The 16,453-nt window shown below is 37.6% G+C and overlaps 1 protein-coding gene across 2 annotated transcripts in view; it reads left to right on the top strand.

Moving 5' to 3' along the window:
- The window catches only part of GALNT10 (polypeptide N-acetylgalactosaminyltransferase 10), a 166,737-nt gene that overhangs the window by 86,538 nt on the left and 63,746 nt on the right, over positions 1-16,453 (top strand). For both annotated transcript variants that reach the window (XM_027841980.1, XM_027841981.1), the window contains exon 4: positions 10,552-10,718. In XM_027841980.1, the coding sequence (XP_027697781.1) occupies positions 10,552-10,718 (167 nt within the window). The remainder of the gene's footprint in view (positions 1-10,551; positions 10,719-16,453) is intronic.

The following is a 16,453-nucleotide window of genomic DNA, read 5'->3' as shown; positions in this document are numbered from 1 at the left end:
TAAAGCACAGGTCTGGACATGGCAACTCCCCCCGACCCCCAACCCTGCTCCAAGAGCTTCAGTGGCTCCCTGTTACCTCTAGAATAAAACAGGCACTTCTCTTTTGTTTTTGTTTTTTAATATATATATTTTTTTCAATTAACAAAAATCTATTTACTCTTTCCCACCCCACTTTGTTGAGGAAGGGGAGAGAACCACTTGCAACAAATATGCATAGTCAAGCAAAATAAATTCTTCATTGGCCATGTCCAAAAATTATATGTTTCAATCTGCACCCTAACTCCATCACCTCTCTGTCAGAAGACAGGTAGCATATTTGATTATGGGTCTTCTGGAATTGTGGTTAGTCATTTATAATTGTGGTTTGTCATTATAATATTGTTGTTATTGTATAAATTGCTTTCCTGGTTCTTCTCACTTCACTCTGCATAAGTTCCTACAAGCCTTCCCAAACTGCCCCTTCATCATTTTTATGATGCAAAATCCCATTACATTCACGTACCATAATTTGTTCAGCCATTACCCAATTGATAGGTTCCCCTTGAGTTTCTAATTCTTGCCACCACAAAAAGAGCCACTATCAATATTTTTCTGCACATGATTTCTTTTTTTCTTACTCAGCTTTCTGTGAATGTAGACCTCCAATTTGTAGCCCTGGGCCAAAGGGTATGCACAGTTTAGTTGTAACTTTGGGGACATAGTTCCAAGTTAATTTCAACAGTGCCTTGACTACACAGCTACCTCTGTTTGGAATTTAAAACCCTTCGAAGTCTGAGTCCAGACTGTCTTTGCAGACTGATTATCTGTGATACACATACACACTCTCAACGTTCTGTTCCCCTTGCATGTCATCCCATCTTGGGCCTCCACACCTTTGTACAGACTGATCTCCCATGCCTGTAGTATTCTCCCTTCTTGATTTTGCCTTTTGAAACTACTAGCATCTTTCAAAACTCTATTCAAATGCCACCTTTTTAAGTGGCATTTGCTGATGCCTCTAGTTGTTAGTGCCCCTCTTTCCACCCTGAAATTGCTTTCTATATTGTACGGAGGTAGCATGACAGAGTGCATAGAGATCTGGCCTTGAAGTCAGAAAGACCTAGGTTCAAGTCCTACCTCTGACTCATACAAGTTCTATGATTTGAGCAAGAAACTTAATGTCTCAGTGCTCTAAGCAACTCTCTAAAACTATAAGGTGCAGAGAGGGTGCCAACCTGCATTGGTAGAGGAAGTTTCTTCCCCTGGCTCCAATCTCTATCCCTTCTTCACCGGGATAGGACTACAGCCAATTGTTAAATTTTCATTATGAGTGTTTACACCTCATAAATTGACAATTTCTTAAAGAACAGGAAATGGACTAATAGCTGATATTTACATATATACACTTACATTTTCATACATATACATACACAAACATACACGCAGATACATATGCATGAGAGGGAGAATAGGGTAAGTCCAAGGCCTCGTTCTACACTATGCCCCTTGTCTGAATTTGAAGTCATCTTTAATTCTTCAGTTGAATTAGATAAGCAGTTTATTTAGTCTATAGTTGCACTGTCTACTTTCCTTAACACATTATTTGATTTGTGTATCTGTTAGTGGACTGTGAAAGCCAGCTGTGTGTGGTGAGCACAGTAGCACTCTGCTGTGTAATTGCTATATTGTATTTTATTGTGTGGCCTCCAGCCAATTTATTTATTACAACTCTCCTTGCTTCAATAAAGCCTCCTTAGAAATTGGATAGAAAACAAGATCTTTGAGGATGGCTAGATGTCTAGAATCTTTCTTGGCTGGAAACCCAACTAAGTTAAAGGAAAGAGACATTTTATAAGAGTTGCTTTCATTTACTCACTAAGTCAGACTTAATGGAGCTGGAGAAAGTCCCAGGAAAGGGCAACTAAACTGATTCTACCAGACGCTTCTTCAATCTTTGAATAGTTCCATGTGGGCGGGTGTCCTCCTTCTACCAGTGCTGACTCCAAGCTCTCCACATTTTCTTATCCTGTATGATGCTTGCTTGTGGTCTTTCAGGAGTCCTTTATGGAGAATCTCTCCAAGTTACTGAAAATTTTTCTCTAGCTATTTCATGCATATCAGCAAAACACTCCATCCAAGTACTGGCTCAGCATTGACTATGAAGCCTCATTATGGTATGGAGGTCATCCTGAATTCTCTAAGAGTGTTTCCGTAGAACACAATGACAGGCTGTAATAATGCTGGAAAGAGGCTTCAAGTACAGTCCCAGCAATATAGACTATTAAGTGCTTTCCACATCCACAACTCTAGCCAGAAATTGAGATGCCTGTCCCTAGTAGTCTAGACACTAGACATAAATAAATAAATGGATAAATGAATAAGTAAATAAATAATGAAAGGATAATGTGATGATATGTATCCATCTGCTGTATGTCCATGTGGGTCCCTGCCTTGTGCTTCTATTCTGATACATTAAGCAACACATGTGAGGTCCGTCCAAGATCTTACCAGCTTTGCTCAGTACTTTAGACTGACCACAAGTAGCTTATTCCCTCCAATTCCATTTTACAACCACACCAGTCTAGGATAAGAAAATCCTATTTAGGAGCAGCTAGGTGGTGCAGTGGCTAGAGCTCTGGCCTTGGAGTCAGGAGGACCTGAGTTCAAATCCAGCCTCAGACATATAAAACTTACTAGCTGTGTGACCCTGGGCAAATCACTTAACCCCAATTGCCTCATCAAAAAAAAGAAAGAAAGAAAATCCTGTTTGCCTATGAATATATCAGTTAGAAATAAGCTAGATACAAATGCACACTAAGAATAGTAAAATTGCCTTGAAACTTTAACAACTGTTTTGACATTTTTGTCAATGTTCCTTCCTCCTTTCCACCTCTGAATAAAGGGTTCTTAAAATGGGGTCTGTGGACTTAATTTTAAAAAATATATTTTGATAACTGTATTTTAATACGATTGGTTTCCTTTGTAATAGTGTGTATTTTATTCTATCTATTTCATAAACATTATTCTAGGAAAGGGTCCACAGTTGTTACCAGACTGTCAGAGGGGTCAGTGATACAAAAACATATTAAGACCCCCTGTACTAGATAATATCAAGTGTTCTTTATAGCCTTAACATTCTATGGCATCCTAAGGAAAAGGCAGGACTGAGGGACTACAAGGTCTTTGAAAGCCAACCTGGATCTGAAGAATATTTTTTTCTTCTTTCTAAGAGTCTGACTTAGTATTCCTTAGCCTTAATCATGTTTCTGTGTCACTGTGTCACTCGGCAGCAGAGTAGTTCTTGCACCCATCCCTAAGCTTAGAGTTGTTAATAATTGTAATCATTTATATCATGCTCTGTTTACCGTTGTAAAGGGTTTTGTGTCTGTTGCCTAATTTGGTTCTCACAACAGCCCTGTGCAGTCATTTTTACAAGTGTTATTATGCCTATTTTCCATTTGAGCCTGCTGTTGATGAGCTCTTCCTAAAGCAGACACAATCTGTTGCCAGGACTGTGCTCAAAACCTTTGCAACTTGACAGACCCTGCCTTGGTTTGTACTCCACTAGTATAGCCTGTCTCATTGAGAACCCAGGGTCATCACCACACCATAGTAAGGGATCAGAGGAAGACTTTTTTATTCACTTTCATTTCTGAATATGTCCCCCTCTCCAGTGATCCATTCCTTGTACTGAAGAAAAGAAGAAAAAAAATTCAGCAAAGACTGACAACCATATCAGATATTATAGGTAATATTCTATACCCATTTTCCTCCTTCCACCTCTATAAGGAAGGGAGGGAAATGGATTTTCTCAACTCTCCAGAGTAGGATTTTGTGGAAGCTCATCTAAAGTATCATAGCCACTTAGTAATAAATTCCTTAACCAAGAAAAGTACAGGATAGTTCTCAGTTTCTCTATGGGACCCCTTCTGCATCTGTAGGAACTGTGGCAGAAAAGGGGATTGAGGATGCTAAGAAGTACGTAACTTTTAGATGATTCATAAATATTACTTTAATTGTTGATACTCTAAATGTAAGAGCCATATCCAATGACCAATGAGCAGACATACTACTAGAAGAACTGAATCATAACAGTCTTGACATTCTCATAATCAAAACAAAAAGACAAAAAGATGTAGCTAAATTAAAGGATGATTCACAGGCTTTCTTTAGAGAGGCAAATAAAGGAGTTGGAGGAGTATATTTTATCATGCATCCGAAGGCAACAAGAAACATTATTTGATGGGGTATTTAGCCATCTCATACTGCAAAGCTCATAACAAATATTTACAAAAGACTACCATGAAAATAATTTTATCTTATGTGCCAACATGCATTGTAGAGGCTAAAGAGGTAGAAAAATTCTTCAAAGAACTCAAGAAAAAAATTCATATTAAATTAGCCAATACTTTGATTAGAGGCCGAATGACTTAGTGGAAAGGAAACCAAGCAATTTTGGAGTCAGCAAGACCTGGGCTCAAGTTCTGCTTCTAACACATACCTCATATGTGTCCCTGGGCAAGTCACTCAACTTCCCAGTGTCCCAGATGACTTTCTAAGACTCTTGAGTTATGAATGAATTGTTGATATGCATTGGTAGAGGTTATCCCTATTAGGAGTTTGCTATACCAGAGAAAAATCACACATCTAGTTTTTAAGAAAAAAAATTCTTTGCTACTTAGTGACTTCAGTGTAAAGGTGCTGTAAGGGATGAAGGAGGTCAAAAACTTGTAAAGTACCCAGGAGCCTCTATACCTCATGAATGATTTCTTTACAAGAACAATCGAAAGTACCTGGCATGTAGTAATAATACTTAACAAATGCTTAATCTAAGAAGGCTCGGGAGATAGCAAATACTCAGTAACATTATAGAATATGAAACTGAATATGTTTTAGCAGGCAGGAATCATTTGTAATACGGAAGCCTTTACTAATCAGATTTCTGAGCACAGTCAGCCCACCAACTTGTTAAAATAAACATCAGTATTAATAAAAGCTAGAATGAATAAAAATGAGAAAAAATAAAATAAGTTATCAATGGTGAAAATTTTGAAATGACTGGAGAAAAAGACATCAACACCCAATGATAATTTCATATAAAAATTTAACAGCATAAATCAGTTGATACCAGGGGACTAAAAGAGGCTAAAAACCTCCTTAGCCAATACTTATTTGCCAAGTGGTATGTTACCAGTGTTGTGGGCAACACTGATTTAGATTCTAGACTAATTTGTAAAACTCTTCACAGGATGTTGGAAGATTATGAACAGTACCACCTTATAAAACAGCAAGGAGCAGTAGACAGAAAAATCAGTGTAAAGAATTTGGCAAGAGACCCAACTAAACAAAGCCATCAGAGGGCACTTAAGAATGGAACTAGAAATATAGACAGAAGATAAAAGATCCACCAAGAGTTTTATAACAAACTCTTTTCATCATCAAAGGCAATGTAACCATATTTGAAATTTAACATTCCCAGGCTTGCTTATAGAGGAAGCAGGAATGACTACAAAGAGAAGAAATACAAGGAAAGCAGCTACACTAGACCCCATATAAACCTGAGGGTTCACTGTTGGAGTTGACAGTTTTAAAGGCATTTAGGTAAAATCATTTCAAGATATATGGAGAAAGGGAAGATACCAAAGGTGTGGAAAAATGTATTGTATCTTATTACTACCAAAAGAATTTATATGCTTAGTATTGATATACTAAGAATATATCAATAGCTGTTCACCCATATGCCTAATTTCCTAGCTATGTAAAATTTTAATGAAAATAATCTATGCACATATCAAGGACATCCTTGATGAGAGTATTAAAAGAAAACAGGCTTTTGCATGCAATGTTCCACAGGAGGCCATATCTTTACCATCATACTGAAAGATGAAGAAAATTCAAGAACTCACTGTGATTATTATTTGTTGACCATGAAAAAAAATTGTAGTCAAGCAAAGCACTGCCTTAAAGGCTCGCTTTCAACTAAGTATATGCCGTGTAAATGTCAAAATTATACTAGATACTTTGAAAGACACAGTAGCAAGAAGAAACTTGTTCAACCTCCCTCTGATTATTAACATGAAGTAAGGCATAAAATAAGGAGGCATAGAATCACCAGAGGTATCTGCTACTGTCATGGAGAAGATCTAGGGTAGAGTCTAAGTCAAAAATGGATTCCCTATTGATGGTGAGATCCTCCAGAAGTTTCTCTTTGTGAATTATGTGCAATCACATCAAGCCCCGGAGCACTACAGAAACTTCTAAGTGAGATCCATAATCACTCAAAAAGAATTGGCCTAACTATCCACATAGGAAAAATTGAGTAGCTAAACAATGCCTATTGTCCAGATTAATATGCAGTTGGGTAGACATCCTAGAGAGCTCATCCATCAGTGTTATTGTCCTGAATAGACATTGTAAATGGACATTTAGTCTCAGAGTAGAACAGGAGGAAGGAAGGGAGGAAGCTGAATTTCCTTTGGGAAATTACCAAGTTCTTTTAATGATGCCCAAGTTCTTCCATGAAGGAAAGGCCCATCTTTTTAATACCAATATTCTTCCAAGATTGTATGGCTGGCTGCAAGTCATGGAACACTGTGGTCTCTGAAGAATTGAAGTTCACATGAAAAACAATAGAAAGGTGAAACATGAGCATTAACAAGCAGTGACACATTGAACAAGAAATGAAGCAGGGGATGTTTCAAGGGTTTGATCAAAGGAATGTGAGAAAAACATGGGTTGTTCACATGGGGAGAAGAAGGAATAATCACAGAGAGCCAGAGTGCTTCATTGGAAAACTCAAATATTAAGCTCAAGGAAGACTTCCAATAATTGGGTAGACCCCTTGTGGGGACTCATGGGAGTTCAGGGACAAGAGATACAAAGGGCAGACATAATATGAATTGAGATCTGCCTTATCAGAAAGAATATTTACATTAATGAAATGGTAAATCCATTTGATTATTGATATTTAAGGAAACTGAAGCCTCAAGAGTTTAACTATTTTGCAAACCTTAAAGTACTTATAAACACTAGCTATTATTGTACAAATGATAGCTATCATTATTAATACTTGTTGATTGATTAATCCCTGATCTCATCAACATAGAGACTCCCTCCATCATTGCAAAATAATCCACAGTGCCAGAACTAGGACCTAGGCCTTAAGTTTTCAAGCCCACTGTTCTTTCTACTACACCATGCTACTTTTCTCACTTTTATGTAGTGTTAGTCTTTACAATGCATCCATTCTTTCAGTTAATCCAAAAAACAACCCTGGGAGAGAAAGAAATGCCAAGTATTGTCTATTTCCTATTGGAAAGTCTTTCTACAGGGCCATAATAACCTTCCCAATAAAATTTTTGTAAGGCAGTTTTTGTCTCTGTTGCTTTAAAGTGAGTGCCCTTTATACCCTTGCAATAGCTTCAGGGCTAAGGAGACTATTTCTAGAACATTGACTCCAGCTTTTTGTTCTTTGAAGTCTACTATGTTCAAGATACTCTTCGCAAGTTAGGATTAGAGTTGCCAGCTAACTGAGACACTTTAATGTTTGAGCACTAAAGGAATAGGAGGTAGTAGAAATATTACCAGACTGAAAGCTAGTAGCACATACTATGTCCAAGGCATTGTGCTTGGTTCTAGGATACAAAGACAAAAAATGAAAGGGTCCCTGTTCTCAAGAACCTTCGACTTGGTGGATGCAACATACATGTTTAAGTGAATACAAGATAATTTGAGGAGGGAAAAGAACACTTAATAACAGAGAAGGGGCAGGGAATCAGGGAAGGCTTCATGGAGAGGAGAGGCAATGACTAAGCTAAGCTTTTAAGGAATACACAGACAGAAATGAAGAGGGACCAAATTCCAGACATGAGGGTTAGTTTGTCCAAGGATGTAGGGAATGGAATCTGAAGTTCAGAGAATAGCTATAAATCCAGTTTGGCTAGAATATAAAGTACATGAAAGGGAATAATGAAATAAATTGAAGAGTGAGTTGTGGCCAGATCATGAAAAACATTAAATGCCAGGTTGAATATTTTACATTTTTACCTAGTTGCAATAGAAAGCCTTTGAAAGTGTTTGAGCAGAAGAGTGACATGGTCTGACCTGTACTTTGAGGATATAATTTTGGCAACTGTGTGAAAGATAAATTAGAGGGAGGATAGATTAGCAGGAATAGCTAGGAAGAAAAATGAGTTGGGAAGAAGAGAGACTGAATTTAAGAGGCTATTATAATAATCTAAGTAACAAATGATAAAGGTCTGTTTCTGTAGGTGAAGAAAAGGAAGCTGATAAAACAAACACCATGAAGGAAAAATTGATAGTATTTGGCAACAGGTTTTATATAAAGGATGTCAGGGATGATTTTACAGTTACAAACCTGTATGGCTAGAACAAATGCAGTGCTCTTGACAGAAATAGCAAAGTTTGAAGGAGGGGGTAAGTTTAGGGAATATATGACAAGTTTGGATTTGGACATGTGGAATTTAAGAGCCAGGTGGAGATGTCCAGATGGTTGTTAGTGATGTGTGGGACTGAAGTTCAGGAGACACATAAGGATTGGGCATATTGATTTGAGAATCATCTGCATATAAAATGATCATTAAATCCATAGAATCTGATGGCATCATGTAGGAGAGAAAGTCAGTCAGTGAACATTTATTAAGAATGGAGGGCACAAAGAAATGCAAAAGAGAGTGTAAGAGAGTATATAGAGAGAAAAGAATAGGACCAGGACAGAACATTGAGTGGTAACTATTCTTAAAGGGAAGGAAATGAAAGATGAGCCAGAAAAGAAAACTGAGGCATGGTCAACAGATAGAAGGAGAACCAGAAGAGAACAGTGTAATGAAAAACACAGAAGAATGATGCATCCAGAAGGGGTAAAGGGGGCTCAAAAGTTGTAGAATGGAATTGAAAAGCATTTAAATGCTTTTCTAGGTGCCAAACCCTATGCTAAGTAGTGAGGATACAAATCCAAAACCAAGTCTGTTCTAAAGGAGCTCTCATTCTAATTGAAGGAGACAATAGAAGAAGGAAGTAGGAAACAAGCACTTATTTAGCACCAACTGTGTGTCAGGCACTGTGTTAACCACTTTACAAATATCTCATTTGATCTTCACAACAACCCTGGGAGTTAGGTGCTATTATTATCCACTTTTTACAGTTGGAGAAAGCAAACAAAGGTTAGGTCACATAGTTGATAAGTGTCTAAGGCCAGATTTTAACTCATGTTTTCCTGATTCCAGGTCAGCATTCTATTCACTGAGCCATCCTCATGTTCAGTTCTTGGCATGTGAACAAGGAGAAAGAGGATTGAGAAAAAGGATTTCTTAATTATTGGAGAGAGGGAGGGAGGGGGAAGAGAGAGGAGAAAAGGATAGAGAGAGGTTGAGAGATTGAGATTCCTCTTGATAAAACTACATATATAATGATCATTAAAAGCATAGTAACTGATGGCATCACTTAGGAGAGAGAGATTCAGTCAGTCAGTAAACATTTATTAAGCACTGGGGACACAAAGAAATGCAAAAGCCAGTATAAGAGAGTATATAGAGAGAAAAGAATAGGACCAGGTTAGAGCCTTCCAATTAATAGCCTGAATTAATTTCTTTAAGTATTGACTGATTTGATCTCCTTGCTGTCCAAGGGAGTCTTCTTTGAAAGTATTGATTTTGCAGTGTTCAGCTTTCCTCACAGGTATCCAACTCTCACAGGTATCAGATGAGCTAGGGGAAGTAAGTAGGGAGAAATAGGTATCCAGTTTTACCCAAGAGACAGTGACTGATGAGGCTGCATTTAAAATAGCTTGGGTATGTGGAGATCTGGGAATGATGTTGTTAAGTAGAGAATGAGGAAAATGAGAATAGAAATTTAAAATGGGCGGGGGGGGGGGGGAACTACCAAGTAGAACTTTGAGAGTTAGTTTGTTTCCTGTATGGTGTTTCTTCCTGGTTTTGGAGGAAAGTAATCTTATCACACTTTGTCATGCAGAGGTGACTCCTTATTCGTAAGCCCTCTCTTGCATCTAGAAAGCTCAGTTGGAAGACAAGTATATTCTAAGTCAGAAGACCTGGGTTAGAGTCCTAGCTCTGCCACTTATTAGATGTGAACTTAAGTTCTTAGAGACTCAGTTTCCCCATCTATTAAATTAAGAATAATAATACTTTGCCCCACACAGCATGAGGTTTTTGTGAAGACCAAATGAGATAATGGGTATTAAGTGCTCTATAAATCATCAAACACTATAGAATTGCCAGGCATTGTTATTATCATTACGTACAGTGTATTGGGGTGACAAAATATTATTTAGAAATGAGCAGGAAGACTGCACAGCACAAAGGAGACAAGATTATGTTATTATGATATACAATTCAATGATCATTCATTAAACACTTAATATGGAAGATCTGATGTTCTGTGCTGGGAGAATACGAAGAAGAATTAGATACCCCTTGCCCTTAGGGAATTTGTAGTCTAATACATCTAAATCAGATCTGTCACTTAGTGTTTTTTGGACTAGAATTGAGCTTTGTCTTTATTCTTCCCTTTCTTTTTTTCCTCTCTTCTATGTAGCTGCAACAACAAACTGTACCTAGAGAAGCTCCCTAACACCAGTATTATCATCCCATTCCACAATGAAGGTTGGTCCTCCCTCCTGCGTACTGTCCACAGTGTACTAAACCGTTCTCCTCCAGAGTTGGTGGCTGAGATTGTGCTGGTGGATGACTTCAGTGACCGAGGTAAGCCATTATCTGCCTTCCTCTCTTTGCACATAAAACAAATTTACTAAATAGTGATTGGATGAATGAAAGATGTTTTACTTTTATAAATAGTCAATAGTCAATAAACATTAGATGCCTACTATGTGCCAGACATTGTGCTAAGTGTTGGGGCTACTAAGACAGGTAAAAGACAGCCCCTGCCCTCAAGGAGCTCCTAGTCTAATGGGGGAAGGCAATACATACAAAGAAGCTAAAAAATGAGAGGTGGGTTTAGGAGATGGTTACCCAGTGCAGGGGTATGATGAAGTCCTACAGCCAGGATGGCAAATGATCTGAGGAAGTGTGTTTCAAAGATGATTCTATCTTGCAGAATGATACTAGAGGTGAAAGGAACCTCAGAGATCATCTAGTTCAGTCTACTCATTTTACAAATAAGGAAATTGAGATTCATGAGAATGAAAATCTTTTCCAAGGTTACACTATAGTATTTAGAGCTGAAAAAGACCTTAGAGCTAAATCCCTGTATTTTACAAATGAGGACATTGAGGTCTACAGAGGTGAAGGGATTTGCCTAGTAAGGGAATCCCCAGTAAGTAGAGAAGCTAGGATTCAAACCTACATCTTCTGACTCTAAATCCAGTGCTCTCGCCACAACTGCCTCCCACCTGGGTCAGAGTCAGGACTAGAATCTCTGGGTCCTCTCATTCTAAATCTAGGACTCTTTTCACTCAACTACCCCATCTTTTACCTCCACATTATACTTTTCAAAATATTTTCCCATCTATTTTCTAGTGACCCCTTTGGAAGACCAGGGAATAAGTTGGGCTAGGAAATTATTCTGTAAAGCTTTGCTGCTTTTGAAAAGTAGCATTTCTGTTTTCTGTTGGAAACAAAACAGCTGTGAGATTGTTGGTCCTTTTCTGCAACAGAGATCATGATTTCCTCTCCTGTTGCCCCTCTTACTCCTGGAAATTTTTAAATTATTCAAGACATGGAAGCCTTATTATCTGTTGGAAGGCTGTAATGTAATTGCTAAACATCATTTCAAGAGCTGTCTCTCTGTGTAAGCCACTGTATTCAGAAACCCCAAGGCTGCTTCAAGTGGAAAATATGTCATATTGATCCAAGTATAGACCATACTTCTCCTTCAAATCTGAATTGCTTGAACCCTTAGTATAGCTTATAATCAGCATTATTTTTCAGGGTATTTTTTTCCTTCTAGAAAGATCTCATTTTAAGATTGTGACCTATATTCAGAGTCAGCCACTATTTGGATCATTTCAGCATTTGTTCATTTACTCACCATCTACTGAGAGCCTACTGTATACAGGGTACTTTGTCAATCACTGAGAGAAATCCAGAGTTTAATTAAGACAATACCTGCTTTCATGTACCTAATAGAAGGATAAGATGAAAACACACAATAATACATGATAAGTGCATTAGAGAGTTGCAAAACAAAGTGTTATGTGAAATTTGAGGAAGAAGGTTTTTACTGATGAGGTAAAGAAAGACTTCTTGGAGCAAGTGGCATTTGAGTTGGGCTTTATAAGCTTAGTAGGAATGAAAAGGTGAAATGAGAGAAAGAACACATTCTAGACATAGGGAATCATATATATGGAGGCCAGAGAATACAGGGAATTGGGGTGGGGGGGGACAGTAAAGGCAGGGCCAAAGAGTCATCCATTTTGGATTTGAAAATATGTGAAGGGAGACTTGTATGAGATAAGACTGAAAAGTTATGGTAATGCCAGATTTATGGAACTTTGAATGCCAAGGAAGGAAGTTTGAACTTTATTTAGTAGGTGATAGGAAACCCCTGAAGGTTTTTGAGCAAGGAAGTGATAGATCAGATGTGTGCATAAGGAAAATTTTGTTGTTGTTGTTGTTATTCAGTCATGTCCCACTCTTCGTGGTCCCATTTGAGGTTTTCTTGGCAAAGATACTGGAGTGGTCTGCTCTTTCCTTTTCCATCTCATTTTACAGATGAGGAACCTGAGGCAAACAGAGTTAAGTAATTTGCCGAGGATCACACAGCTAGTGTTTGAATCAAGAAGACCACTTAGAAAGCTATTACAGTATTCAAGGTGAGAGGTAATAAGGTCTGAACTAGAGTATTGGCTATGTAAGCAGGAAGAAGGGTTCAGAAATGAGAGATGTTTGGGTGACATTTAGAAATGTCAGGATTTGGCAACTAATATGACAAATGTCATGAGTAAGAGTAAGGAATTAAAGATTTTGAAGGCTTTGAATCTGGGTGACTGGAAGAATGGTGATGCCTTTGAAAGAAACAGAGATGTTTGGAAAAGGGATTACTTTAGGGGAAAAATAATGTAATAAGAGTTGTGATACAATTTGAAACCCATCCACACCTATTTATCCTATGTGACTCACCAAAAATGAAAAGGAGAAAGTGGAACTCTTACTCACCACCCCCCCAAGGAGCACCTGCCATATCCAGGATATAATCTGGGGGCAGGATATGGATATGCTGGGGTCAGAGTGCAGGGTGGGGTGGTGATGGAGATTTTACCTGCCAGCTGCTGATGTTGGTGTCTCTGTCACAGTTAGGGAATAACTACCCTGATGGTCTGGTGCTTGATTAAGGAAGAGAGAGATTAAGGAAGAGAGGCCAACAGCAAGAGGTATCCAGATGGGGTAGTGTTGATGATAATGGGAGTTGTAAAGTTATGTTTGAGGTAATCCCAGTGATTGACTGTCATGGGAAAGGTGGGACATGACCTACCTTCCAATGCTTAGATTGGTTGAACACTTTTGGGTCGTGCCATGGCTTTCAGGGGGCTGGTGCCCCTACTTTAGATAATACTGACCTAGAAAGAAAAAGGAGAAAGAAAAGAAGCAGGAAGTAGAATCACAAAAACTTAAAGCTGGAAGGGATTTACAGAAGGCATCTAGTACAACTCCTCCTCGGGTTGTAATCCCTGCAGTCTGTCTGACAAGTGGTCATCCAACTTCCCTTTCAAGATCTCTAGTGATAGGGTACTTAATCCTTCCTAAAATAGCACATTCCACTGTTGGACAGCTCTGATTTGTTAAAAGTTTCTTCCTTATATAAATCCCTAATAGCAACAACTGTAACTTTTACCTACTGGTCCAAGTTCTGCCCTTCTCAGCAGTTCTAATCCCTCTTCAGCATAAAATAGGCCAAGTAGGCTATTGAGTTGTTTCTAACTCAGGAAACATCTTTGTTCATTGAGTTAAACTCTGATCAGCATATAGAACATAAAGTAGTAAAATGAATAAATAAGAAAGAAAATAAGACTGCTTTTAGGTGAAAGAATTCTTTTTTTCTTTCCTTCAAGTTTTCAAAATATAGATATAGTGAGGAAATCAAAATCATTTGGAAATAGGATAGGGTACATAAAATAACTAGCATTTATATGGAATTTTAAGATTTACCAAGCGTTTTGCACATGTTATCTCATTTGATTCTCACAACAACCCTGAGAGGCAGGTGCTGTTATTATCCTCATTTTATAGATGAGAAAACCAAGGCTGTTAAAAGTGCCTTATGCAGGGTTTGAACTCAGTTTTTTCTAACTCCAGTCCAATGTTTTATCTACTGTGCCGCCTGGCTGCTATATCTCCATCATCCTTTCTGCTACCAAGTATGCTTTCAGTTAACTTAAAGAAGATAAGTTTACATTCTGATGCTTTCATTCAACCATAAAAAGCAGTTTATGTTACCCACAGAACATTAAATATAAAAGAATAATAGTAGGATAGTGAGTTGTGCCTGGATTATTTCTATCTGAATTTTATTGAAAAGTTGAGAACACTTATATAATAGTAACAGTAACAAAAACTTTCAAAATACAGAGACCAAGCAGAGCAGAAGAAATCAAAATATGTAGGAACCAGAGGTACATACTATCCTTGTCATCCTGACTGCCAGTGGTGTTGTGCTGAAGATGTTTTTAATGACTCTACAATAGATGAGATTATACCCAATTCTTTTATTTGATTACAAAAAAAAAATTTATTCACCTGTATAATAGTCCACAGAATATTAAATAAAAAGAGTAGTATCAGATAGCAACTTCTCCCCAGATCATTTCTGCTAGAATTCCCATCAAAAAATATGGAAAGATGGATAATAATAATAATGATAAGATTTTGACTTCATTTCACATTCATTTCTTACTCATGTACTGCAAACAAAATAGACCCAAGTATAGCTACAGCAGTAGAGCATTTGATGTCCACATGGAAAACTTTTCCTTAGTGAAACTTGCCACCAATACAATAATGTCAAGAACAATTGATTTTTTTTAAATGGCATTTTTCAGGGAGAGTTTAAGCCCATTATGGTTCTGCCTTGCCTTAAATCCATTATCATCTCTCCTAAGTAGAACTAAGTATAGCCTCCAAGTTAAAAAGGGAGTTGAATCAAATATCTTGTTAATCACTTGCTGTACTTGGATGACATGAAGATTATATATCTCCTCTGAAGGAGCTCTATTAAACAATTCCTTCAACTAATGGAATCTTCCTCCAATGATATCAAAATGTCATTTGAACTCGGTCATTGTTAAATTCTTATTGTATGCCAAGAAAGATTGGGACTAAGAATTTTAAACTTAAATTCAGAAGTCAAATTGAAATAGTGGGCAAAGATGATATTTGAACATACATTAATCTCTTCCAGGAAAGACACATCAAAGATAATACCATCTACAAGAAATCTGTAGCTGAATATGTTCAGAAATTTTGTGATGTCCTGAAATCAAAGCTCAATGAGAAGAACACATTTAAAGCAAGTAGCACCTATATACTACCAGCCTCAATGTACTACACTTTGGGAACTATAAAATGGACCACAATACATTTGCAAAGTATCCTTTGAAAAACTCATACAATATTAATGAAACATAGGGTCCACCACCTTAACAGCAATAGAAATATTTCACTTCCTCACCAAAAAGGAGGAAGAGGATTGACAGACATTTTATAGAACATATGAAAAACAGGTTTAAGAACCTGCAGAAGTATTTTTTACATAAGCATGCATTACTTCACCAAGCAATAACAAAAACTGATAACAGATATACATGGGTTAGACTAGCCAGATACAACCAAAAGTGGCTTGCCTCTGGATGGAACCTAGAAAATGGCTAAAATTTGGGAGTGGAATTGAAAGGCCTCAATGAACAACATCCACAGGAACTCAATCAACAATATGTCAACAAAGAAGCATTAAAAAATGACTGAGTTCTGTTAATCTGTTTACAGAAATGGAGGGGTTTATGGTAGCAATTCAGGACTGGATCACTTCCATCTGAAGCCTAGATTTACCGTTTAATGCAGCTTTTGAGAATAAATGACTATTTTAAAAAAAGGCAACATCTCACTGCAAGTCACAAAAATTTAGTACCTACTGAATACCTAGAATGACTCAATCAAGTGTCCAGAATTATATACCAGAAGCTCACCATCTTTCACAAATTAACAGATGAATAATATCCATATGGCAAATAAAGACCCTATATACAGCGGTGGGGAACCTGTGACCTTGCAGGTTCCCCACCCCCTGCAACATCCATAAGAGAATTCAACTAACAAGCTATACAGAAAATCAGAGCATTATCACAGACAGAATTGTTCTTTATAATCACCCAGATTCAAATTTTGACTACTCATTTTCTCAAAATGGCATAGGGGCAGCTAGGTGATGCAGTGGATAGAGCTCCGGCCTTGGAGTCAGGAGGACCTGAGTTCAAATCTGGTCTCAA

Source organism: Vombatus ursinus, unplaced genomic scaffold, assembly GCF_900497805.2.
Source record: "Vombatus ursinus unplaced genomic scaffold, bare-nosed wombat genome assembly UNPS02014863.1, whole genome shotgun sequence".
NCBI lineage: Eukaryota > Metazoa > Chordata > Mammalia > Diprotodontia > Vombatidae > Vombatus > Vombatus ursinus.
This window is presented reverse-complemented; position numbering and strand designations above follow the sequence as displayed.